The 27,737-nt window shown below is 41.4% G+C and overlaps 1 protein-coding gene across 4 annotated transcripts in view; it reads left to right on the forward strand.

Annotated features, from left to right (window-relative positions):
* LOC135462119 (uncharacterized) overlaps window positions 1–27,737 on the forward strand; it is a 42,025-nt gene continuing 14,288 nt past the window's right edge. The window contains exons 1-2 of one of the 4 annotated variants that reach the window (XM_064739479.1): window positions 1–496; window positions 15,433–15,519. In XM_064739479.1, the coding sequence (XP_064595549.1) occupies window positions 400–496; window positions 15,433–15,519 (184 nt within the window). In that variant the 5' untranslated portion in view covers window positions 1–399. Of the gene's footprint in view, window positions 497–15,215; window positions 15,520–26,435; window positions 26,663–27,737 lie in introns of those variants that run through there. The other 3 variants (XM_064739480.1, XM_064739478.1, XM_064739482.1) reach the window with 3 other exon arrangements.

A 27,737-nucleotide genomic window follows, 5' to 3' on the forward strand; every position in this document is an offset into this window, starting at 1 on the left:
TGGCGAGGATTAACAACCTGCTGCTATGCAGGCTAATGAAACTGGTGAAGGGCTAATCACTTTCTTCTGTCATCTTGTCACTAACAGTGCAAAAGTCAGTGACAGTAAAGCCTATATAATATATCATATTTACTGTAATGCTGTGAAAGTTGTCAGTGTATGAACAAAACTTTCTGTAATTTATATATTGAAGTGGTACCAATGTTTTGTTAAGAAGAGGGCGGGGAGGAGAATCTTTTGGAAGGCCTGTTATCTGTATTATTTAGCCATCCTGTTCCTATTTCAGTTGGATTTAGGGACCGTACAATGTAAGTTTTCTTCTTACCGTGTGCAGCACCATTTTCCTTGAGTTATGTAGGTTCATGTTTCTGTTTGACAGGGAGCAAGTGGGTTGCATTGATGCTGTCAGCGATAGGAGTAGTACTATGTATACCAGCCATCGTCGTATCTGTTTTGTATATCACCCAGGAACATGCCTCTGATCTACCATATAAGGGTAAATAATCTGTGTGACTGTAATCATCATCAGCCTTATGTGGCAATCAGGTACACACCTGTAAACTACCACACACAGGTAAGTGATCTGTGTGACTGTTATCATCATCACCATCACAGTGATATGTCTGTCAGGTACCCACCTGTAATCTACCACACACAGGTGAGTGATCTGTGTGACTGTTACCATCATCACCATCACAGTGATATGTCTGTCAGGTACCCACCTGTAAACTACCACACACGGGTAAGTGATCTGTGTGACTGTTATCATCATCACCATCACTGTGATATGTCTGTCAGGTACCCACCTGTAATCTACCACACACAGGTAAATGATCTGTGTGACTGTTACCATCATCACCATCACAGTGATATGTCTGTCAGGTACCCACCTGTAAACTATCACACACAGGTAAGTGATCTGTGTGACTGTTACCATCATCACCATCACAGTGATGTGTCTGTCAGGTACCCACCTGTAAACTACCACACACGGGTAAGTGATCTGTGTGACTGTTATCATCATCACCATCACTGTGATATGTCTGTCAGCTACCCACCTGTAAACTACCACACACGGGTAAGTGATCTGTGTGACTGTTATCATCATCACCATCACAGTGATATGTCTGTCAGGTACCCACCTGTAATCTACCACACACAGGTAAGTGATCTGTGTGACTGTTACCATCATCACCATCACAGTGATATGTCTGTCAGGTACCCACCTGTAATCTACCACACATAGGTAAGTGATCTGTGTGACTGTTATCATCATCACCATCACTGTGATATGTCTGTCAGGTACCCACCTGTAATCTACCACACACAGGTAAGTGATCTGTGTGACTGTTACCATCATCACCATCACTGTGATATGTCTGTCAGGTACCCACCTGTAATCTACCACACACAGTTAAGTGATCTGTGTGACTGTAATCATCACCACCATCACTGCGATATGTCTGTCAGCTACCCACCTGTAATCTACCACACACAGGTAAGTGATCTGTGTGACTGTTATCATCATCACCATCACTGTGATATGTCTGTCAGGTACCCACCTATAATCTACCACACACAGGGAAGTGATCTGTGTGACTGTAATCATCACCACCATCACTGCGATATGTCTGTCAGCTACCCACCTGTAATCTACCACACACAGGGAAGTGATCTGTGTGACTGTTATCATCATCACCATCACTGTGATATGTCTGTCAGGTACCCACCTGTAATCTACCACACACAGGTAAGTGATCTGTGTGATTGTAATCATCATCACCATCACTGTGATATGTCTGTCAGGTACCCACCTGTAAACTATCACACACAGGTAAGTGATCTGTGTGACTGTTACCATCATCACCATCACTGTGATATGTCTGTCAGGTACCCACCTGTAATCTACCACACACAGGTAAATGATCTGTGTGACTGTTACCATCATCACCATCACTGTGATATGTCTGTCAGGTACCCACGTGTAATCTACCACACATAGGTAAGTGATCTGTGTGTCAGTCAGGTACCCACCTGTAATCTACCACACATGTGTAAGTGATCTCTGTCAGTCAGTACCCACCTGTAATCTACCACTCATAGGTAAGTGATTTGTGTGTCAGTCAGGTACCCACGTGTAATCTACCACACATAGGTAAGTGATCTGTGTGTCAGTCAGGTACCCATGTGTAATCTACCACACATAGGTAAGTGATCTGTGTGTCAGTCAGGTACCCACGTGTAATCTGCCACTCATAGGTAAGTGATTTGTGTGTCAGTCAGTACCCACGTGTAATCTACCACTCATAGGTAAGTGATCTGTGTGTCAGTCAGGTACCCACGTGTAATCTACCACAGATAGGTAAGTGATCTGTGTGTCAGTCAGGTACCCACCTGTAATCTGCCACACATAGGTAAGTGATCTGTGTGACTGTCATTAGTCAGGTACCCACCTGTAATTTGCCACATGCAGATAAATGATCTGTGTGTCAGTCAGGTACCCACCTGTAATTTGCCACATGCAGATAAATGATCTGTGTGTCAGTCAGGTACCCACCTGTAATTTGCCACATGCAGATAAATGATCTGTGTGTCAGTCAGATACCCACCTGTAATTTGCCACATGCAGATAAATGATCTGTGTGTCAGTCAGGTACCCACCTGTAATTTGCCACATGCAGATAAATGATCTGTGTGTCAGTCAGGTACCCACCTGTAATTTGCCACATGCAGATAAATGATCTGTGTGTCAGTCAGGTACCCACCTGTCAACAGCTGAATTCAGATACAGTGTACATGTATAAGGTTTTTGCCCAGCTGCATTTATTACATTGGCCAAGGAAATGGGTAGAAAAGGAGGGAATAGTTTCTGTTTACCCGTAATTACCTGAAGATTTTATTATTGGAAGCTAGCGTCTACTCTTTACCTACATGCACATGTAGCTGAGATATGACATGCCTCATTAAGGCAGGGAGCTCTTGTGTTGGTTCTGTCAGTTTTGACCTGTGTGTAGATTTGGTGCAAGAGTGTACCACATGGAGAGTGGTGGTTCTGTCAGTTTTCACCACAGTGTCGAGTTGGTGCATGTATGTACCACATGAAGAGTGTTGGCTCTGTCAGTTTTCACCCATGTGTAGATTTGGTGCATGTATGTACCACATGAAGAGTGTTGGCTCCGTCAGTTTTCACGTGTGTGTAGATTTGGTGCATGTATGTACCACATGGAGAGTGTTGGTTCTGTCAGTTTTCACCTGTGTGTAGATTTGGTGCATGTATGTACCACATGAAGAGTGTTGGTTCTTGTCAGTTTTCACCTGTGTGTAGATTTGGTGCATGTATGTACCACATGAAGAGTGTTGGCTCCGTCACTTTTCACGTGTGTGTAGATTTGGTGCATGTATGTACCACATGAAGAGTGTTGGTTCTGTCAGTTTTCACCTGTGTGTAGATTTGGTGCATGTATGTACCACATGAAGAGTGTTGGCTCCGTCAGTTTTCACGTGTGTGTAGATTTGGTGCATGTATGTACCACATGAAGAGTGTTGGTTCTGTCAGTTTTCACCTGTGTGTAGATTTGGTGCATGTATGTACCACATGAAGAGTGTTGGCTCCGTCAGTTTTCACGTGTGTGTAGATTTGGTGCATGTATGTACCACATGAAGAGTGTTGGCTCCGTCAGTTTTCACCTGTGTGTAGATTTGGTGCATGTATGTACCACATGAAGAGTGTTGGCTCCGTCAGTTTTCACCTGTGTGTAGATTTGGTGCGTGTATGTACCACATGAAGAGTGTTGGTTCTTGTCAGTTTTCACCTGTGTGTAGATTTGGTGCGTGTATATGCCACATGAAGAGTGTTGGTTCTGTCAGTTTTCACCTGTGTGTAGATTTGGTGCATGTATGTACCACATGAAGAGTGTTGGTTCTTGTCAGTTTTCACCCATGTGTAGATTTGGTGCATGTATGTACCACATGAAGAGTGTTGGCTCCGTCAGTTTTCACGTGTGTGTAGATTTGGTGCATGTATGTACCACATGAAGAGTGTTGGCTCCGTCAGTTTTCACCTGTGTGTAGATTTGGTGCATGTATGTACCACATGAAGAGTGTTGGTTCTTGTCAGTTTTCACCTGTGTGTAGATTTGGTGCATGTATGTACCACACGGAGAGTGTTGGTTCTGTCAGTTTTGACCTGTGTGTAGATTTGGTGCATGTATGTACCACATTGAGAGTGTTGGCTCTGTCAGTTTTCACCCATGTGTAGATTTGGTGCATGTATGTACCACATGAAGAGTGTTGGCTCTGTCAGTTTTCACGTGTGTGTAGATTTGGTGCATGTATGTACCACATGAAGAGTGTTGGCTCCGTCAGTTTTCACGTGTGTGTAGATTTGGTGCATGTATATACCACATAAAGAGTGTTGGTTCTGTCAGTTTTGACCTGTGTGTAGATTTGGTGCATGTATGTACCACATGGAGAGTGTTGGCTCTGTCAGTTTTCACGTGTGTGTAAATTTGGTGCATGTATGTACCACATGAAGAGTGTTGGTTCTGTCAGTTTTCACCTGTGTGTAGATTTGGTGCATGTATGTACCACATGGAGAGTGTTGGCTCTGTCAGTTTTCACCTGTGTGTCGATTTGGTGCATGTATGTACCACATGAAGAGTGTTGGTTCTTGTCAGTTTTCACCTGTGTGTAGATTTGGTGCGTGTATGTACCACATGAAGAGTGTTGGTTCTTGTCAGTTTTGACCTGTGTGTAGATTTGGTGCATGTATGTACCACATGAAGAGTGTTGGTTCTGTCAGTTTTGACCTGTGTGTAGATTTGGTGCATGTATGTACCACATGAAGAGTGTTGGTTCTGTCAGTTTTGACCTGTGTGTAGATTTGGTGCATGTATGTACCACATGAAGAGTGTTGGTTCTTGTCAGTTTTCACCTGTGTGTCGATTTGGTGCGTGTATATGCCACATGAAGAGTGTTGGTTCTGTCAGTTTTCACGTGTGTGTAGATTTGGTGCATGTATGTACCACATGAAGAGTGTTGGCTCTGTCAGTTTTCACCTGTGTGTCGATTTGGTGCGTGTATATGCCACATGAAGAGTGTTGGTTCTGTCAGTTTTCACGTGTGTGTAGATTTGGTGCGTGTATATGCCACATGAAGAGTGTTGGCTCTGTTAGTTTTCACCTGTGTGTCGATTTGGTGCATGTATGTACCACATGAAGAGTGTTGGTTCTTGTCAGTTTTCACCTGTGTGTAGATTTGGTGCATGTATATGCCACAAGAAGAGTGTTGGTTCTGTCAGTTTTCACCTGTGTGTCGATTTGGTGCGTGTATATGCCACATGAAGAGTTTTGGTTCTGTCAGTTTTCACCTGTGTGTAGATTTGGTGCATGTATGTACCACATGAAGTGTTGGTTCTGTCAGTTTTCACCTGTGTGTAGATTTGGTGCATGTATGTACCACATGAAGAGTGTTGGTTCTTGTCAGTTTTCACCTGTGTGTAGATTTGGTGCATGTATGTACCACATGAAGAGTGTTGGCTCCGTCAGTTTTCACCTGTGTGTAGATTTGGTGCATGTATGTACCACATGAAGAGTGTTGGTTCTTGTCAGTTTTCACCTGTGTGTCGATTTGGTGCATGTATGTACCACATGAAGAGTGTTGGTTCTGTCAGTTTTCACCTGTGTGTAGATTTGGTGCGTGTATGTACCACATGAAGAGTGTTGGTTCTTGTCAGTTTTCACCTGTGTGTAGATTTGGTGCATGTATGTACCACATGAAGAGTGTTGGCTCCGTCAGTTTTCACCTGTGTGTAGATTTGGTGCGTGTATGTACCACATGAAGAGTGTTGGTTCTTGTCAGTTTTCACCTGTGTGTAGATTTGGTGCATGGATATACCACATGAAAAGTGTTGGTTCTGTCAGTTTTCACCTGTGTGTAGATTTGGTGCATAAATATGCCACATGAAGAGTGTTGGTTCTGTCAGTTTTCACCTGTGTGTAGATTTGGTGCATAAATATGCCACATGAAGAGTGTTGGTTCTGTCAGTTTTCACCTGTGTGTAGATTTGGTGCATGTATATGCCACATGAAGAGTGTTGGTTCTTGTCAGTTTTCACATGTGTGTAGATTTGGTGCATGTATGTACCACATGAAGAGTGTTGGTTCTTGTCAGTTTTCACCTGTGTGTCGATTTGGTGCGTGTATATGCCACATGAAGAGTGTTGGTTCTGTCAGTTTTCACCTGTGTGTAGATTTGGTGCGTGTATATGCCACATGAAGAGTGTTGGTTCTTGTCAGTTTTCACCTGTGTGTAGATTTGGTGCGTGTATATGCCACATGAAGAGTGTTGGTTCTTGTCAGTTTTGACCTGTGTGTAGATTTGGTGCGTGTATATGCCACATGAAGAGTGTTGGTTCTGTTAGTTTTCTCCTGTGTGTCGATTTGGTGCGTGTATATGCCACATGAAGAGTGTTGGTTCTGTCAGTTTTCACCTGTGTGTAGATTTGGTGCGTGTATATGCCACATGAAGAGTGTTGGTTCTTGTCAGTTTTCACCTGTGTGTAGATTTGGTGCGTGTATATGCCACATGAAGAGTGTTGGTTCTGTCAGTTTTGACCTGTGTGTAGATTTGGTGCATGTATGTACCACATGAAGAGTGTTGGTTCTGTCAGTTTTGACCTGTGTGTAGATTTGGTGCATGTATGTACCACATGAAAAGTGTTGGTTCTGTCAGTTTTTATCTGTGTGTAGGTTTGGTGCATGGATATACCACATGAAGAGTGTTGGTTCTTGTCAGTTTTCACCTGTGTGTAGATTTGGTGCGTGTATATGCCACATGAAGAGTGTTGGTTCTTGTCAGTTTTCACCTGTGTGTCGATTTGGTGCGTGTATATGCCACATGAAAAGTGTTGGTTCTTGTCAGTTTTCACCTGTGTGTAGATTTGGTGCGTGTATATGCCACATGAAGAGTGTTGGTTCTTGTCAGTTTTCACCTGTGTGTAGATTTGGTGCATGTATGTACCACATGGAGAGTGTTGGCTCTGTCAGTTTTCACCTGTGTGTCGATTTGGTGCGTGTATATGCCACATGAAAAGTGTTGGTTCTTGTCAGTTTTCACCTGTGTGTCGATTTGGTGCGTGTATATGCCACATGAAGAGTGTTGGTTCTTGTCAGTTTTCACCTGTGTGTCGATTTGGTGCGTGTATATGCCACTTGGAGAGTGTTGGTTCTGTCAGTTTTCACCTGTGTGTAGATTTGGTGCGTGTATATGCCACATGAAGAGTGTTGGTTCTTGTCAGTTTTCACCTGTGTGTAGATTTGGTGCGTGTATATGCCACATGAAGAGTGTTGGTTCTGTCAGTTTTGACCTGTGTGTAGATTTGGTGCATGTATGTACCACATGAAGAGTGTTGGTTCTGTCAGTTTTGACCTGTGTGTAGATTTGGTGCATGTATGTACCAAATGAAAAGTGTTGGTTCTGTCAGTTTTTATCTGTGTGTAGGTTTGGTGCATGGATATACCACATGAAGAGTGTTGGTTCTTGTCAGTTTTCACCTGTGTGTAGATTTGGTGCATGTATGTACCACATGAAGAGTGTTGGCTCCGTCAGTTTTCACCTGTGTGTAGATTTGGTGCGTGTATGTACCACATGAAGAGTGTTGGTTCTTGTCAGTTTTCACCTGTGTGTAGATTTGGTGCATGGATATACCACATGAAAAGTGTTGGTTCTGTCAGTTTTCACCTGTGTGTAGATTTGGTGCGTGTATATGCCACATGAAGAGTGTTGGTTCTGTCAGTTTTCACCTGTGTGTAGATTTGGTGCATAAATATGCCACATGAAGAGTGTTGGTTCTGTCATTTTTCACCTGTGTGTAGATTTGGTGCATGTATATGCCACATGAAGAGTGTTGGTTCTTGTCAGTTTTCACATGTGTGTCGATTTGGTGCATGTATGTACCACATGAAGAGTGTTGGTTCTTGTCAGTTTTCACCTGTGTGTCGATTTGGTGCGTGTATATGCCACATGAAGAGTGTTGGTTCTGTCAGTTTTCACCTGTGTGTAGATTTGGTGCGTGTATATGCCACATGAAGAGTGTTGGTTCTTGTCAGTTTTCACCTGTGTGTAGATTTGGTGCGTGTATATGCCACATGAAGAGTGTTGGTTCTGTCAGTTTTGACCTGTGTGTAGATTTGGTGCGTGTATATGCCACATGAAGAGTGTTGGTTCTGTCAGTTTTCTCCTGTGTGTAGATTTGGTGCGTGTATATGCCACATGAAGAGTGTTGGTTCTGTCAGTTTTCACCTGTGTGTAGATTTGGTGTGTGTATATGCCACATGAAGAGTGTTGGTTCTTGTCAGTTTTCACCTGTGTGTAGATTTGGTGCGTGTATATGCCACATGAAGAGTGTTGGTTCTTGTCAGTTTTCACCTGTGTGTAGATTTGGTGCATGTATGTACCACATGGAGAGTGTTGGCTCCGTCAGTTTTCACCTGTGTGTCGATTTGGTGCGTGTATATGCCACATGAAAAGTGTTGGTTCTTGTCAGTTTTGACCTGTGTGTAGATTTGGTGCATGTATATGCCACATGAAGAGTGTTGGTTCTTGTCAGTTTTCACCTGTGTGTCGATTTGGTGCATGTATATGCCACATGAAGAGTGTTGGTTCTTGTCAGTTTTCACCTGTGTGTCGATTTGGTGCGTGTATATGCCACATGAAGAGTGTTGGCTCTGTCAGTTTTCACCTGTGTGTAGATTTGGTGCATGTATGTACCACATGAAGAGTGTTGGTTCTGTCAGTTTTCACCTGTGTGTCGATTTGGTGCGTGTATATGCCACATGAAGAGTGTTGGTTCTTGTCAGTTTTCACCTGTGTGTAGATTTGGTGCATGTATGTACCACATGAAGAGTGTTGGCTCCGTCAGTTTTCACCTGTGTGTAGATTTGGTGCGTGTATGTACCACATGAAGAGTGTTGGTTCTTGTCAGTTTTCACCTGTGTGTAGATTTGGTGCGTGTATATGCCACATGAAGAGTGTTGGTTCTGTCAGTTTTCACGTGTGTGTAGATTTGGTGCATGTATGTACCACATGAAGAGTGTTGGTTCTTGTCAGTTTTCACCCATGTCTAGATTTGGTGCATGTATGTACCACATGAAGAGTGTTGGTTCTGTCAGTTTTCACGTGTGTGTAGATTTGGTGCATGTATGTACCACATGAAGAGTGTTGGCTCTGTCAGTTTTCACCTGTGTGTCGATTTGGTGCGTGTATATGCCACATGAAGAGTGTTGGTTCTGTCAGTTTTCACGTGTGTGTAGATTTGGTGCGTTTATATGCCACATGAAGAGTGTTGGTTCTGTCAGTTTTCACCTGTGTGTCGATTTGGTGCATGTATGTACCACATGAAGAGTGTTGGTTCTTGTCAGTTTTCACCTGTGTGTAGATTTGGTGCATGTATATGCCACATGAAGAGTGTTGGTTCTGTCAGTTTTCACCTGTGTGTCAATTTGGTGCGTGTATATGCCACATGAAGAGTTTTGGTTCTGTCAGTTTTCACCTGTGTGTAGATTTGGTGCGTGTATGTACCACATGAAGAGTGTTGGTTCTGTCAGTTTTCACCTGTGTGTAGATTTGGTGCATGTATGTACCACATGAAGAGTGTTGGTTCTTGTCAGTTTTCACCTGTGTGTAGATTTGGTGCATGTATGTACCACATGAACAGTGTTGGCTCCGTCAGTTTTCACCTGTGTGTAGATTTGGTGCATGTATGTACCACATGAAGAGTGTTGGTTCTTGTCTGTTTTCACGTGTGTGTCGATTTGGTGCATGTATGTACCACATGAAGAGTGTTGGTTCTGTCAGTTTTCACCTGTGTGTAGATTTGGTGCGTGTATGTACCACATGAAGAGTGTTGGTTCTTGTCAGTTTTCACCTGTGTGTAGATTTGGTGCATGTATGTACCACATGAAGAGTGTTGGCTCCGTCAGTTTTCACCTGTGTGTAGATTTGGTGCGTGTATGTACCACATGAAGAGTGTTGGTTCTTGTCAGTTTTCACCTGTGTGTAGATTTGGTGCATAAATATGCCACATGAAGAGTGTTGGTTCTGTCAGTTTTCACCTGTGTGTAGATTTGGTGCATAAATATGCCACATGAAGAGTGTTGGTTCTGTCAGTTTTCACCTGTGTGTAGATTTGGTGCATGTATATGCCACATGAAGAGTGTTGGTTCTTGTCAGTTTTCACATGTGTGTCGATTTGGTGCATGTATGTACCACATGAAGAGTGTTGGTTCTTGTCAGTTTTCACCTGTGTGTCGATTTGGTGCGTGTATATGCCACATGAAGAGTGTTGGTTCTGTCAGTTTTCACCTGTGTGTAGATTTGGTGCGTGTATATGCCACATGAAGAGTGTTGGTTCTTGTCAGTTTTCACCTGTGTGTAGATTTGGTGCGTGTATATGCCACATGAAGAGTGTTGGTTCTGTCAGTTTTGACCTGTGTGTAGATTTGGTGCGTGTATATGCCACATGAAGAGTGTTGGTTCTGTCAGTTTTCTCCTGTGTGTCGATTTGGTGCGTGTATATGCCACATGAAGAGTGTTGGTTCTGTCAGTTTTCACCTGTGTGTAGATTTGGTGCGTGTATATGCCACATGAAGAGTGTTGGTTCTTGTCAGTTTTCACCTGTGTGTAGATTTGGTGCGTGTATATGCCACATGAAGAGTGTTGGTTCTGTCAGTTTTGACCTGTGTGTAGATTTGGTGCATGTATGTACCACATGAAGAGTGTTGGTTCTGTCAGTTTTGACCTGTGTGTAGATTTGGTGCATGTATGTACCACATGAAAAGTGTTGGTTCTGTCAGTTTTTATCTGTGTGTAGGTTTGGTGCATGGATATACCACATGAAGAGTGTTGGTTCTTGTCAGTTTTCACCTGTGTGTAGATTTGGTGCGTGTATATGCCACATGAAGAGTGTTGGTTCTTGTCAGTTTTCACCTGTGTGTCGATTTGGTGCGTGTATATGCCACATGAAAAGTGTTGGTTCTTGTCAGTTTTCACGTGTGTCGATTTGGTGCATGTATGTACCACATGAAGAGTGTTGGTTCTTGTCAGTTTTCACCTGTGTGTCGATTTGGTGCGTGTATATGCCACATGAAGAGTGTTGGTTCTGTCAGTTTTCACCTGTGTGTGGATTTGGTGCGTGTATATGCCACATGAAGAGTGTTGGTTCTTGTCAGTTTTCACCTGTGTGTAGATTTGGTGCGTGTATATGCCACATGAAGAGTGTTGGTTCTGTCAGTTTTGACCTGTGTGTAGATTTGGTGCGTGTATATGCCACATGAAGAGTGTTGGTTCTGTCAGTTTTCTCCTGTGTGTCGATTTGGTGCGTGTATATGCCACATGAAGAGTGTTGGTTCTGTCAGTTTTCACCTGTGTGTAGATTTGGTGCGTGTATATGCCACATGAAGAGTGTTGGTTCTTGTCAGTTTTCACCTGTGTGTAGATTTGGTGCGTGTATATGCCACATGAAGAGTGTTGGTTCTTGTCAATTTTCACCTGTGTGTAGATTTGGTGCATGTATGTACCACATGGAGAGTGTTGGCTCTGTCAGTTTTCACCTGTGTGTCGATTTGGTGCGTGTATATGCCACATGAAAAGTGTTGGTTCTTGTCAGTTTTGACCTGTGTGTAGATTTGGTGCATGTATATGCCACATGAAGAGTGTTGGTTCTTGTCAGTTTTCACCTGTGTGTAGATTTGGTGCATGTATATGCCACATGAAGAGTGTTGGTTCTTGTCAGTTTTCACCTGTGTGTCGATTTGGTGCGTGTATATGCCACATGAAGAGTGTTGGTTCTTGTCAGTTTTCACCTGTGTGTCGATTTGGTGCGTGTATATGCCACATGAAGAGTGTTGGTTCTGTCAGTTTTCACCTGTGTGTAGATTTGGTGCATGTATGTACCACATGAAGAGTGTTGGTTCTGTCAGTTTTCACCTGTGTGTCGATTTGGTGCGTGTATATGCCACATGAAGAGTGTTGGTTCTTGTCAGTTTTCACCTGTGTGTAGATTTGGTGCATGTATGTACCACATGAAGAGTGTTGGCTCTTGTCAGTTTTGACCTGTGTGTAGATTTGGTGCATGTATGTACCACATGAAGAGTGTTGGTTCTTGTCAGTTTTCACCTGTGTGTAGATTTGGTGCATGTATGTACCACATGAAGAGTGTTGGTTCTGTCAGTTTTCACCTGTGTGTCGATTTGGTGCGTGTATATGCCACATGAAGAGTGTTGGTTCTTGTCAGTTTTCACCTGTGTGTAGATTTGGTGCGTGTATATGCCACATGAAGAGTGTTGGTTCTTGTCAGTTTTCACCTGTGTGTAGATTTGGTGCGTGTATATGCCACATGAAGAGTGTTGGTTCTTGTCAGTTTTGACCTGTGTGTAGATTTGGTGCGTGTATATGCCACATGAAAAGTGTTGGTTCTTGTCAGTTTTCACCTGTGTGTAGATTTGGTGCATGTATGTACCACATGAAGAGTGTTGGTTCTGTCAGTTTTCACCTGTGTGTCGATTTGGTGCGTGTATATGCCACATGAAGAGTGTTGGTTCTGTCAGTTTTCACGTGTGTGTAGATTTGGTGCATGTATGTACCACATGAAGAGTGTTGGCTCTGTCAGTTTTCACCTGTGTGTCGATTTGGTGCGTGTATATGCCACATGAAGAGTGTTGGTTCTGTCAGTTTTCACGTGTGTGTAGATTTGGTGCATGTATGTACCACATGAAGAGTGTTGGCTCTGTCAGTTTTCACGTTTGTGTAGATTTGGTGCATGTATGTACCACATGGAGAGTGTTGGCTCTGTCAGTTTTTACCTGTGTGTCGATTTGGTGCGTGTATATGCCACATGAAGAGTGTTGGTTCTGTCAGTTTTCACCTGTGTGTAGATTTGGTGCGTGTATATGCCACATGAAGAGTGTTGGTTCTGTCAGTTTTCACCTGTGTGTAGATTTGGTGCATGTATGTACCACATGAAGAGTGTTGGTTCTTGTCAGTTTTCACCTGTGTGTAGATTTGGTGCGTGTATATGCCACATGAAGAGTGTTGGTTCTGTCAGTTTTCACCTGTGTGTAGATTTGGTGCGTGTATGTACCACATGAAGAGTGTTGGTTCTGTCAGTTTTCACGTGTGTGTAGATTTGGTGCATGTATGTACCACATTGAGAGTGTTGGTTCTTGTCAGTTTTCACCTGTGTGTAGATTTGGTGCATGGCTGTACCACATGAAGAGTGTTGGCTCTTGTCAGTTTTCACCTGTGTGTCGATTTGGTGCGTGTATATGCCACTTGGAGAGTGTTGGTTCTGTCAGTTTTCACCTGTGTGTAGATTTGGTGCGTGTATATGCCACATGAAGAGTGTTGGTTCTTGTCAGTTTTCACCTGTGTGTAGATTTGGTGCGTGTATATGCCACATGAAGAGTGTTGGTTCTTGTCAGTTTTCACCTGTGTGTCGATTTGGTGCGTGTATATGCCACATGAAAAGTGTTGGTTCTTGTCAGTTTTCACATGTGTGTCGATTTGGTGCATGTATGTACCACATGAAGAGTGTTGGTTCTTGTCAGTTTTCACCTGTGTGTCGATTTGGTGCGTGTATATGCCACATGAAGAGTGTTGGTTCTGTCAGTTTTCACCTGTGTGTGGATTTGGTGCGTGTATATGCCACATGAAGAGTGTTGGTTCTTGTCAGTTTTCACCTGTGTGTAGATTTGGTGCGTGTATATGCCACATGAAGAGTGTTGGTTCTGTCAGTTTTGACCTGTGTGTAGATTTGGTGCGTGTATATGCCACATGAAGAGTGTTGGTTCTGTCAGTTTTCTCCTGTGTGTCGATTTGGTGCGTGTATATGCCACATGAAGAGTGTTGGTTCTGTCAGTTTTCACCTGTGTGTAGATTTGGTGCGTGTATATGCCACATGAAGAGTGTTGGTTCTTGTCAGTTTTCACCTGTGTGTAGATTTGGTGCGTGTATATGCCACATGAAGAGTGTTGGTTCTTGTCAGTTTTCACGTGTGTGTAGATTTGGTGCGTGTATATGCCACATGAAGAGTGTTGGTTCTGTCAGTTTTCACCTGTGTGTAGATTTGGTGCGTGTATATGCCACATGAAGAGTGTTGGTTCTTGTCAGTTTTCACCTGTGTGTCGATTTGGTGTGTGTATATGCCACATGAAGAGTGTTGGTTCTTGTCAGTTTTCACCTGTGTGTAGATTTGGTGCGTGTATATGCCACATGAAGAGTGTTGGCTCTGTCAGTTTTCACCTGTGTGTAGATTTGGTGCGTGTATATGCCACATGAAGAGTGTTGGTTCTTGTCAGTTTTCACCTGTGTGTCGATTTGGTGCGTGTATATGCCACATAAAGAGTGTTGGTTCTTGTCAGTTTTCACCTGTGTGTCGATTTGGTGTGTGTATATGCCACATGAAGAGTGTTGGTTCTTGTCAGTTTTCTCCTGTGTGTAGATTTGGTGCGTGTATATGCCACATGAAGAGTGTTGGCTCTGTCAGTTTTCACCTGTGTGTAGATTTGGTGCGTGTATATGCCACATGAAGAGTGTTGGTTCTTGTCAGTTTTCACCTGTGTGTCGATTTGGTGCGTGTATATGCCATATGAAGAGTGTTGGTTCTTGTCAGTTTTCACCTGTGTGTAGATTTGGTGCGTGTATATGCCACTTGGAGAGTGTTGGTTCTGTCAGTTTTCACCTGTGTGTAGATTTGGTGCGTGTATATGCCACATGAAGAGTGTTGGTTCTTGTCAGTTTTCACCTGTGTGTCGATTTGGTGCGTGTATATGCCACATGAAGAGTGTTGGTTCTTGTCAGTTTTCACCTGTGTGTAGATTTGGTGCGTGTATATGCCACATGAAGAGTGTTGGTTCTTGTCAGTTTTCACCTGTGTGTAGATTTGGTGCGTGTATATGCCACATGAAGAGTGTTGGCTCTGTCAGTTTTCACCTGTGTGTCGATTTGGTGCGTGTATATGCCACATGAAGAGTGTTGGTTCTTGTCAGTTTTCACCTGTGTGTCGATTTGGTGCGTGTATGTACCACATGAAGAGTGTTGGTTCTGTCAGTTTTCACCTGTGTGGAGAGTTTGTGCATGGTTGTACCACATGGAGAGTGTTGGTTCTGTCAGTTTTCACCTGTGTGTCGATTTGGTGCATGTATGTGCCACATGAAGAGTGTTGGTTCTGTCAGTTTTCACCTGTGTGGAGAGTTTGTGCATGATTGTACCACATGAAGAGTGTTGGTTTCCTCCTCCTTCATTCGATACATCTGACTGCTATCATACAGGTAAATGAGGAAAACTTCAACACAAACTTAAGAAAATACCTGTGTGTTTTTCTTCCCTGCAGAACTGTACCCTATGTTTACCTGTATGCGTTTTGTTTACCTGCAGATTATGACATTGCCGGCGGGGTATGCAGCTGTGTTGAGCTTGTGAGCGTACTAGGTGCACTTATCATCACCGTCGTGGGGATTCAAGGTTAATATCTGTCTGCTTTGTGTGTCTGTACCATTGTAATGTACTTCCTCTGCAAAACTCTATTTTGTCAACCTGTTCTGTACAATAGTAATACTGAGACCAGTTCTCACCTCAACAAAAACCTTATTTCCTGGTCTCTCCTCAGCAAATGTACCTGGTGTTGCCTTGTGATGAATTTGTGACTGAGGGTAGCTTCAGCTTTATTATATCTGTGCGAGTATGAAAGATGTCCCTAACCAAGTTGTCCCAATTTATATCCGTTTTAAAGAACATGCAGTTTACTCCGCCCGTTGCTATGTAGAGCAGCATTTTACTCCGCCCTGTTGCTATGTAGAGCAGCATTTTACTCCGCCCCGTTGCTATGTAGAGCAGCATTTGACTCCGCTCTGTTGCTATGTAGAGCATCAATGTTGATGCAGGTCACTTCGGTGTTGTAACATGACAACATCGGACCAATGTTAAATATTACATGTAGTTATACAATGGTCTGCAGTTATGTGACTTTGGCATCTACATTGAGTGCAGACTTTTGAAGATAGACTGTAGCCATGGCTACTTGAGAGATTCGTCTATCAGTTTCATTCTTGTTACATAAGAATGACGGTGCCGTTGGAGTAGTTGAATGTTTCGGTCTGGTATGTGTCATTGTCACTGATTTTCCTCAAGGTCTTCCTTTGACAAACTTATTCTGCTACTCAGTTTTAATTGTATTGATGATAATCTGAAAAATCCACCCAAATTTTAGTCATCAAAGGCAGTTCTGAAAATGCACCCATTTGTGTGATATATAAATCATCTTGTGGATAAATCTTGTGGTTTGGCTTGAAGAGGAACTACTGGTGTCACATCCCTGAATTACTCTGTCTAATGAATTTAATACTACAGTGTGACTGAATGGAGATCCTCTATTTGTTCAGTGTGGAGACGTGGTGTTTCATTTTTGAGCTCTTTTATTCATGTCTGGAGAATTTAGATGAAATATTAACAATGTCTTCAGCAGATAGGAACATTGTAGATGTGTTTTTGCTTGCATCAGTTTGATAGACGAGAGATACACACCATTCAGTTTGATAGACTAAAGATACACACTGTTCAGTTTGATAGATGAGAGATGCACGTTCAGTGTGATAGAGATACACACGGTTCATTTTAATAGACTAGAGATACACACCATTCAGCTTGATAGACTAGAGATACACACTGTTCAGTTTGATAGACTAGAGATACACACCATTCATTTTAATAGACTAGAGATACACACCATTCAGTTTGATAGACTAAAGATACACACTGTTCAGTTTGATAGATGAGAGATGCACATTCAGTGTGATAGAGATACACACGGTTCATTTTAATAGACAAGAGATACACACCATTCAGCTTGATAGACTAAAGATACACACTGTTCAGTTTGATAGATGAGAGATGCACGTTCAGTGTGATAGAGATACACACGGTTCATTTTAATAGACTAGAGATACACACCATTCAGCTTGATAGACTAGAGATACACACTGTTCAGTTTGATAGACTAGAGATACACACCATTCATTTTAATAGACTAGAGATACACACCATTCAGTTTGATAGACTAAAGATACACACTGTTCAGTTTGATAGATGAGAGATGCACATTCAGTGTGATAGAGATACACACGGTTCATTTTAATAGACAGGAGATACACACCGTTCAGGTTGATAGACAGGAGATATGCACCGTTGAGTTTGACAGACAAGGGATACAGTTCAGCTAATCCAACAGTAAACTTGTTCTATCTGATATTGTTAACTGTATTATTGTATCTGTCGTGATTTTCCATTGCGATCGTGAGGTGAGGCATTGTAACCTTGTTAACATATGTGGAGTCAGTTTGGGGGGATGGTTTTAAAATGATAGCATTCCAGCAAAAGATTGAGACGGTTTCAACAAACGTTCCACCACTCACACTATGACATATACACCCGTGTAAGTGGACCAAAGTCCACAGTTTAATAAGATTGACATTTGAATTTTGTTTCATGTAAAAGCAGGAGTGTTTGTGAAAACCAGAGACTAATCTATCTATTTTTTTATTCTGCCAAATGGTTTAAAAAAATACAGGATGTTTGAGGATGTCATCGTGTAGAAAGCTTATGAAATGTCTGTATCTTTGGTGTTATGCCATGCATCAAGTGTAAGGCCCAGTCCTGCGTCTTATGACCACACCTAGTGTCAATCCATTGAGTGTTGTTGTTGACTTCATTGCATGGACATGTATGGGGTTCTTAGTTAAGGTTATATGTGACAGTGTTTATAGCATATGTTACCATGATAGCTGGCATTTTTTGATTATTTGGGGTGTGGTTTTGTTTGAAAGAGGGAATGCATGTCGGGCCTAGTCAGTTCCACACACTGACTGTTGTGAAAAGCTGGTTAGTTCTGTGTATTGTAGTACTGTCTAGGTACCCGGTTTGTAACCAGATCCTCATGTTTGTGTTACCGGAAGCGTGTTAAGTGATTCTGTTCATCTTTGCACATTTGTGTTTGTGGGGCAAACAAACTCACTGGGGGACCAGCACATGTTGTGCATGTGGGGCAGACAAACTCATTGGGGGACCAGCACATGTTGTGCATGTGGGGCAGACAAACTCATTGGGGGACCAGCACATGTTGTTTGTGGGGCAAACCAACTCATTGGGGGACCAGCACATGATGTGTTTGTGGGGCAGACAAACTCATTGGGGGACCAACACATGTTGTGTTTGTGGGGCAGACAAACTCTCAGGGCGACCAACACATGTTGTGTTTGTGGGGCAGACAAACTCACTGGGGGACCAGCACATGTTGTTTGTGGTGCAGACAAACTCACTGGGGGACCAACACATGATGTGCATGTGGGTCAGACAAACTCACTGGGGGACCAACACATGTTGTTTGTGGTGCAGACAAACTCACTGGGGGACCAACACATGATGTGCATGTGGGTCAGACAAACTCACTGGGGGACCAACACATGTGTTTGAGGAACAGATGAGGTTTAGTGATCAAATCTTTAGATATGAGCGCCAGTAACTCTGTTGTCTACATAGGGACAATACCAATGTTCAGGTATGTGTATCTGCATGGAGGCTAGCATTGTTCTGTACAGTATATCTGAACACCATTCTTATGGACTCTTTTACTGTAGGGAAGTCACATACAAACACTCTGATGTTAACATCTACTTTGCATATATATATTTTATCTTAAATGTACATGTATATATTTTATATGTGGTTTTTAAACTCTTAAGGCAGCACATTTCATTTCAGTACAAGTGTTTCAGTCCATTCCATATATGTGTTACATGGCGCGTGTACATACATACGTTTCTCTGCATGATTCTGTCCTAATTCTGCTCATTATAAACTTCCATTATAGCTGGTGGTTTGTGTTAGACGTCATTTTGGGAACACATTTTTGTTTTGACACATTTGTGAGCTTGACATTGCTTTGCTTGAGCGCGTGATCGTTGTACATTATGTTTGGCAGAATATTATGTGACCTTGTACTGATCTGCCAAAACATTCAGTCTATGAGGTATAATGATACATGTACATGAAGCTGAAATTCATGTCCACAAACCTCAACAAACGTTAGGACAGTCCGGCACGACATCCTGCTTGTTATATGAATGGATGAGCTTGTTGAGTGCATGGTCGTGTTTCTTTTTAAAATCGTGGATTTAAAACGGTTTTGTTTCTTGCAAGTTTCTTTGGATATATTACTGTTGTTTGAATATATATTTCCTGACTGTGAAGTTTAACTTGAATTTGTTGAAAGGGTTTAAAATTTAAGTCTAATAATGCTTGTCTTTGAATCCTAGACAAGTCCAAGAGCAGTGCACAAAACAATGACAGGACAAATGGGGCACAGTGAAAAAGACACCAACAGGACTGTCACCAGCTTGAGATATCTGGGTTAAATGCCTGTGCCTTTGCTATCTTCACATTAAGAAGAGTGTCTATATGTGCCCTAAACCAGGGATCTTGACATTTTGCGTTCAGTGATGAAGATGAAACAGATTTTAGGATTGTAGTCTCTGTTCGAGGATCACACAATATTGTGGAAACTCATCGCCTGAATGGAATGGAGAACAAGTTTTCTGTTGTAATGTTTTATTTCACTCACCTCTGTCATTCCATTGTACCTGTGTCATGACATGTCCTGTTTGACTTGTGTGGAGTATCTGGAATGGGTGCTGCAACTGCAGACACTACATCTGTGTTTCTTTGAATGGAGAGTTTCTCTGCACTATCATTTATATCTTCAAGTTTGCTGTTTTGGATGTTTCTGTGAAAAGTGTACAGTTTTACGGAGTATTTCTCACCACATCATTTTTCCTGCTGTTACTGTGAGCCATTATACTGGGATTACTGGTGAAGAGGACGCGTGTATCTTGTTATGGACACATATTTCCAGTTTTTTAACGGACATACCACTCGGAATTCGTGAATTAGAACATGTTTATGTGTTGACCGTGGAATATATAATACACCTGAATACAGTGATGTGTCACCCAGCTCCAGTCTTGTTTGACATCAGGACTTTGAAGCAGCATTGTGTGGGATAGAGTACATGCTTTGTTAACGCAGCATCATGTGGGATAGAGTACATGCTTTGTTAACGCAGCATCATGTGGGATAGAGTACATGCTTTTTTTGTTAACGCAGCGTCATGTGGGATAGAGTACATGCTTTGTTAACGCAGCGTCGTGTGGCATAGAGTACATGCTTTGTTAACACAGCGTCGTGTGGGATAGAGTACATCCTTTGTTAACGCAGCATCATTTGGGATAGAGTACATGCTTTGTTAACGCAGCGTCGTGTGGCATAGAGTACATGCTTTGTTAACGCAGCATCATGTGGGATAGAGTACATGCTTTGTTAACGCAGTGTCGTGTGGAATAGAGTACATGCCTTGTTAACGCAGCATCATATGGCATAGAGTACATACTCTGTAACTGTTTTATTTAATCCTATTTGGCATGTCATTTTGTCATAATTGGTAATTTGTGTTTCATATATGACCATGTTGTTGGTGTGTGTACATAACTGATTAAACATTTTTGTATAGACCTAGAAGAAAGCACATTGGTTTATGTGGACAGGTTTGAGTAGCTGGTGGGATAGGTGTGGTAGAGGGGAGTTACAGTGCTGATGGGGAAATAGATTGCTCTACCCTATGTAGTTCAGGCACTCTGGGTGTGGCCTCAAACCTCTCTGGTAGTGATACTGTATTGATTTCAGCCCTGTAGCCCACAGTTGGCTGTGTACAATGTATACACAGAGGTTTATGTCTGCTGGCTGATATTGAATGTAAACCAGGCTCTGTGGTGCAATATCACCTGACATTCTGTACACGTAACAGCAGGTACAGTAACATATACAGGTACCCTCCTAAATGTCCTCCTGGTCTGATGTTAAACATGATATATATACACGAGGCATTCACTGAGGGCCACCCAGTCACTGGAGTGTAATATGGCTATGTACAGCTTCCTGTACTAGAGATATTAACCATATGCATATAGCAGCTTGTCAATGACAGGGACGGTCGTACACAGTTACCCTTGTTGTTGCTCAGCATTTGAGCAGAACTGGATGTGTGATGAATACACATGCTCAACATACTGTACAATGTTAGGTCAACAGTACATGGTAGAATTACACATGCTCAACATACTGTACAGTATTAGGTCAACAGTACATGGTAGAATTACACGTGCTCAACATACTGTTCAGTGTTAGGTCAACAGTACACGGTAGAATTACACACGCTCAACATACTGTACAATGTTAACATTCTGCAGCACACAGTAGAATTGTACACATGCCCAACACACTGTACAATGTTAAGTCAACAGTACACAGTATAAGTACACATGCTCAACACACTGTACAATGTTAACACTCTGCAGTACACAATAGAATTGTACACATGCCCAACACACTGTACAATGTTAAGTCAACAGTACACAGTATAAGTACACATGCTCAACACACTGTACAATGTTAACACTCTGCAGTACACAATAGAATTGTACACATGCTCAACACACTGTACAATGTTAACATTCTGCAGTACACAATAGAATTGTACACATGCCCAACACACTGTACAATGTTGAATCAACAGTACACAGTAGAAGTACACATGCTCAACACACTTTACAATGTTAACACTCTGCAGTACACAATAGAATTGTACACATGCTCAACACACTGTACAATGTTAAGTCAACAGTACACAGTAGAAGTACACATGCTCAACACACTTTACAATGTTAACACTCTGCAGTACACAATAGAATTGTACACATGCTCAACACACTGTACAATGTTAAGTCAACAGTACACAGTAGAAGTACACATGCTCAACACACTTTACAATGTTAACACTCTGCAGTACACAGCAAAATTACACATGAATTTTATAAATACTGTATAATGTTAAAATTCAGCAAATTCACATCAGAATCACACATCCTTAACACACAGTACAACTCATGCCCAGTACATTGTGTCTATCTGTACCAAATGTACATAGTACGACGTTAAACCCCAAGCACTCACTCACCAAATGTACATATAGCTGATCTAATAATGGGTTGTGCATGTGAATAGTGTTGGTTACGGCCTGCATGCATATACAGGTCAAACAGTGAGTGTCCTCCTATAATGACATTGAGAAGGTCAGCTGACTAGTGTGAGTTACACCCATTGGTGGATGAACATACTCCTCTGTAGTAAAGAGTTCAATTGTGGAAGGAACCACAGCACATGTAGGAAGCTTTCCACTTTCTTAGTTACTTGTTTCTGAAAAATATGATAGTGTCAAGAGTAGAGACAAGTGTTAAGTTCCACAACCTTAATTGTATGTTTATCATGTATTGGTTAATCATGCATAGGTTAGTCATGCTTTGGTTAATCATGCATTGGTTAATCATTTATAGGTTAATCATACTTTGGTTAATCATTTATAGGTTAATCATGCTTTGGTTAATCACGCATAGGTTAATCATGCTTTGGTTAATCGTGCATAGGTTAATCATGCATTGGTTAATCATTTATAGGTTAATCATGCTTTGGTTAATCATTTATAGGTTAATCATGCTTTGGTTAATCACGCTTTGGTTAATCACGCTTTGGTTAATCATGCATATGTTAATCATTGATAGGTTAATCATGCGTTGGTTGATCATGCAATCCGTGGGAAGTCCCATTGTGGGACATTCGAGAGACACATGTAATATTTAATTTCCTGTATGGAAACAGTTTCAGTTTCTGTTCCACATAAATGTAACAAATGATCTCAAACTTGATTCTGCTTCTGAAACAAAAATATCAGGAAGAACATGTAAAATTACTGAGCCAAATTGTGTGTGAGTTTTTGATATACCTCAGTAGCTGTATCAGCACAGAATGTACTTTAAGGTGCGAATGTGATATGCATCATTGTAATAAAACAGCACTTAATAATGAGTTTCTATCAATAATAATCAAGTGTCCTTTACCTGGTACGTAACAGATGGACTCAGTGCCTGTGCATGAGAAAATGACATTCTACACTGGAATATTTGCTCCTAAAGCAAAAGAATATTGATGTCGTATTTATCTGTCATATTTTTACTGTTTTAATTTATTCCTTATAGTGAGTGATTTATTAAATGGTTTGTACATATAATATAATGTGTTGTTGTAGAGGGTGTCTTCTTTATGTTATGTTGTTGTTGTGTCGTGAACATGTACATGTAATGTACAGGTAGCGGTATTCAGTGATTATCTTTCACATAAAATTGATTTGAGTGTTATACAGGTGTATCATTGTAGTGCTGATACAGGTGTATCATTGTAGTGCTGATACAGGGGTATCATTGTAGTGCTGATACAGGTGTATCATTGTAGTGCTGATACAGGTGTATCATTGTAGTGCTGATACAGGGGTATCATTGTAGTGCTGATACAGGTGTATCATTGTAGTGCTGATACAGGTGTATCATTGTAGTGCTGATACAGGGGTATCATTGTAGTGCTGATACAGGGGTATCATTGTAGTTCTTATTTCGGTTGGGATAACCAAAGTTACATAATGTAGAACAGGTTTCTTTGACATCATTTCTTTTTTTTTTAATCTCAAAATTTAATGGACAATTTAATGAAATTGAAGCATCTTAATTATTTCATGATGAATCTAAAACTACAATCATATATGGATGAGGGTTGTCAACCCCGTGGTTATACAAAAAGTAAGATTTTATAAGCATAATTATATTGAAAATCTTACAAAATGTACATCATGCATGTCTGGACTTATGCAAACACACAGAAGGGTGACAAATTGCGGTGTTAGCAGCAACACTTTGTCAGATGCCCCTCTATAGGATGTACACATGTGGTGGTGGATGAAGGGAAGGTATTGATTGCCATGGCAACAGTCTCACTATTGAACCAGCTTCATGCCAGGTGTTAAAAGTGCTATGTCATTGAATTGTGCATGTGCTTGTGTGTTATCCTTGGAGAGGTTCTTGTAGTAGAATTTCTGGATTGGGGTCTTTAGTCTGTTACCTCTGAGAGGGATACTTGCTTGAGAATTCAGAGGAGAGTGGAGAATGGCAGGCATGTGTATCAAGCTCAAACAGGGCCATAAGACTTTCCTACTGTGTCCTGAGCTGTCAGCTTCCCAGGTGACACTCCTAAGTAGAGTTTTATCATTTAAGGTGTGAATAAACGGTGCTTAATTTTAATAGCCATTTCTTATTGCTTGACTTTTATTAGCGGGACTTTTATCATTATATTTTTAATTGGATAACAATGTATTATATAGATGTAGATGTCTCTGAAGTGGACTGATTTTTCATATATTAGTATTTTAGCTGAGTGTTGTAAACTGTTGTTTAGGTATTGATAATTGTGAAGGACCTCTACATCCTCTGTCATCTATATGTATCTCCCTGACATAAATGTCTGTATGATTACATGAACATAGCTTTGCATGCAAACCAGCTGTTGCTTAGTTTGTGTCCATGGTGAATGGTGTAAACTGCCTGATTTGTGTCTAATGCCACATCTCCACCCCTGGGGGCCCATGTAATACACCTGTGGGTGGCTCTGCTACAAGTTGGTTTTAGTTGCTGAGTTGGCTTAATTTGGTTGGTTTTGATTGATCAGGAGTTAGGTTGGGTATGATTAGTGTGGCAGTTGGTTGATTGTAATGGGTCAGGAGGTTGGTGGATTGAACTCGGTTGGTGGATTGAACTCGGTTGGTCAATTAGATACATACTGTTAAGGGGCTAAATGGGTCGAGCCATAAATTTGACAGCTAAGTATCAATACAATTCTTCCTGATACCTGAGCACCAGTGTTTAAATAAAGAAGTAGTTTTATTAGTGATCATAGGTGACCCGGGTTTGTATGTTCATATCTGTACCTGTGATTTGATATGGGGTGATGTGGCTCTCATGGGTTTACCCCTGTTAGTGATCTGTAAAGGTGCTGCTGCTGCCGCCATCAAGCTAGCCTCATTTTTCCTAAGTGCTATTTAATGGTCTCACCCTGGTACATATAGATCTACCTTTATTGAGGTCAAAGAATAACTTTCAGTGCAATTTATGCACATTTTTAATTTGATTTTGGAGACAAAACTACGTTGGTTGGATTGACCAATTTCAGGGTTTCAAGTATAATTTTTATCTTTATTTTGTCTACTCAAAATAATGCCCTCAGAATATGCTCGAATAAACACCTTGTAAACATGCGAAAAGGCTGAAGAATCCCAGTACCTGTGGTAAGTAAGGCAGTGCTGATGAGGTGTTAGGTACACGTGGACTGTGTAGCAAAACTGTACATGCATGTTATAAAACTGATATTAGTGCTAAGGATAAACAGTCATGCATAATAATTATTTGGCATATATGTATATGAAGTGCAAATGTATATACTCCGATCTGTTAGATATATTTACATGGTCAGTTTTGTGTAACGTCCTAATTATTTATGCAATATACAGAATTGTGTGCTTGTCTGTAAATAAAAATATGTATTCCACATTGACGAAGGATGTTGTGTTTTGTGTGAAATATCATTATCTGTCGTAAACTTGCATGGGGATTTGTCTGTGGATTTCCTGGGGTACTCAGTTTTCATCTGTTTCCTGTTTGCTGATAGTATAAAAATCATGAGGTGCACAGTCGAGTTCCCTCTTCCTCATCAGTAATGTGTGTGAAATAGTTACAGTGAAGTTTCCCCTTTAGGTCCAACAAGAAATCTGTGGTATATAGAAGTTGCAGAATTTTAATCACCAAACTTTAATCCACTTAGGATTTAATTTAGCATTTGTAGTTCTTGTAGTGAACTGGCAGCCTCAATGTTATGATGGTGTGATTTTTCTTAGTCTTTGTAACTATTTATTTATTTATTTGATTGGTGTTTAACCAACTAAGCCACGGAGGTCTCTCTTTGTAACTATGTGTCACTAAGCCAGGGAGGCCTCTGTTTGTAACTATGTGTCACTACAACTTGTACACCTTGGTCTCTGTCCTTGGACTAGCTGAGTTACCAGCCCAATCTGTCTTTGTGGACTTTTTAAAAATGCTTTATTATTCTAGAAGATCCATCAGAGTATTAAACATAGCTGCTGTTTACCTGTGAATCCCTATATTGACATGGTTGCATTGTCAGGGACTCTATCAAAGTGTCTGTTGACTTCCTAGTAACGCCTCAAAACACTGGACCAAAATACCTGTAGCTCCAGCAGGGAATTCCCCCTGATGATGGCGCTATAAATCAGCGAATGTCTAGACAGTCAGCCATCACCAGGTGGCCACATATTATTGACCTATTTTTTCAGCGTTACCTGGAAATTTATTGTTCAGGTAGTCCTTGAAATCAATTTTGAAAGCTCTTAGCTTGTTAATGGTGTAGTCCTACTGCTTCTTTACCTGTGTGGCATCAAGAGGAGACATATACCCCTGCATCCCTACCCCTGAGTTCAAACTTACAAAGGATAATTCACCTGTACAACCCCTATTTGTGTAGTGTCCTGTATGTCAGTTAAAATATGGAATATTCCAACAGTGATATGTGCTCTGAGTAAACAGGTGACACCCAAGTTGTCGATGTGCAGGTGAAAGTCTCTAACCGGATGATGTAATGGTGCTTAAACTAGGTCATGTAGTCCTAGCACAAGCTTCAATTCAAAGTTATTGTGTAGAGTAACGATTATATAGAGGCTTTGTACATGAAGCTACAAAACTGTATGGTGATAACATGGAGAATGATCAGTAGGAAGGGTAGGAAGATTTCACATACTGATTGTCTCAGCTGATGAGACTTTGTCAGATCATCATCAATATTAATACAGGGTAGTTTGGACTTATATGTGACAACCTGGTGATATTAAAATTTCCTGGTTTATACCCATGGAGTGAAGAGCTTTTCATAGTGATGATCTAAATAAATAGGTGATGTCATCCAGTAAGATTCAAAGGTGCAAAGTCTGTCACATTACGTTTATATTGTTGTAAAGCAGTATATAGGTAGACAAAATACAACAAACAACAATGTATTTATCTTAAATTATGAATATTTTCATGATACAGAATCATCTTTTTTATGACCTGTACTCAATTGAGGTCATCGATTTATTTTGAGCCCTTAAAAACAAGTGCATGACCAAACACCCTGACCCCTGCTTACATGAGGTCATAATAATGTTCATTAGCCCCTGTAATAAATAAACGGGTTATTCACAGGAGGGTGACGTATGATTGTAAATGACATGTAAGTGTGACTTGTCATCTGTACAAACCCTGGTCTGCACTAGTCCATGGTACTGACTGTGGTCAGGCTCGTTAGACCGGTTTACTTGATGAAGGGATATAATAAAGAGTCAATCAGCGCGCATATTTGTATGGATACAATAAAGACTTCACACAGACTTCCCCAGTCCCCACCACTACTCCCCTCTCCCCCAAGTCCCACCACTAACTCCCGCTCTCCAATCCCCACCACTAACTCCCCCTTCCCCCAGTCCCCACCACCTCCTGATTCCTAGAAATTAGGTCATGTTACCTCACCACCCACCCTTTGTTACCAAGGAAGTTTAATGGGGCTCGAGAAGGGTGGGGGAGGCAATCAATAAGCTGACTGAAATCTGTGAAGGAAGGGAAGTAACCCATGCATTAGTCATATATTGTTCT

The sequence above is a fragment of the Liolophura sinensis genome, chromosome 1 (assembly GCF_032854445.1).
Source record: "Liolophura sinensis isolate JHLJ2023 chromosome 1, CUHK_Ljap_v2, whole genome shotgun sequence".
In the NCBI taxonomy this organism is placed as follows: Eukaryota; Metazoa; Mollusca; class Polyplacophora; order Chitonida; family Chitonidae; genus Liolophura; species Liolophura sinensis.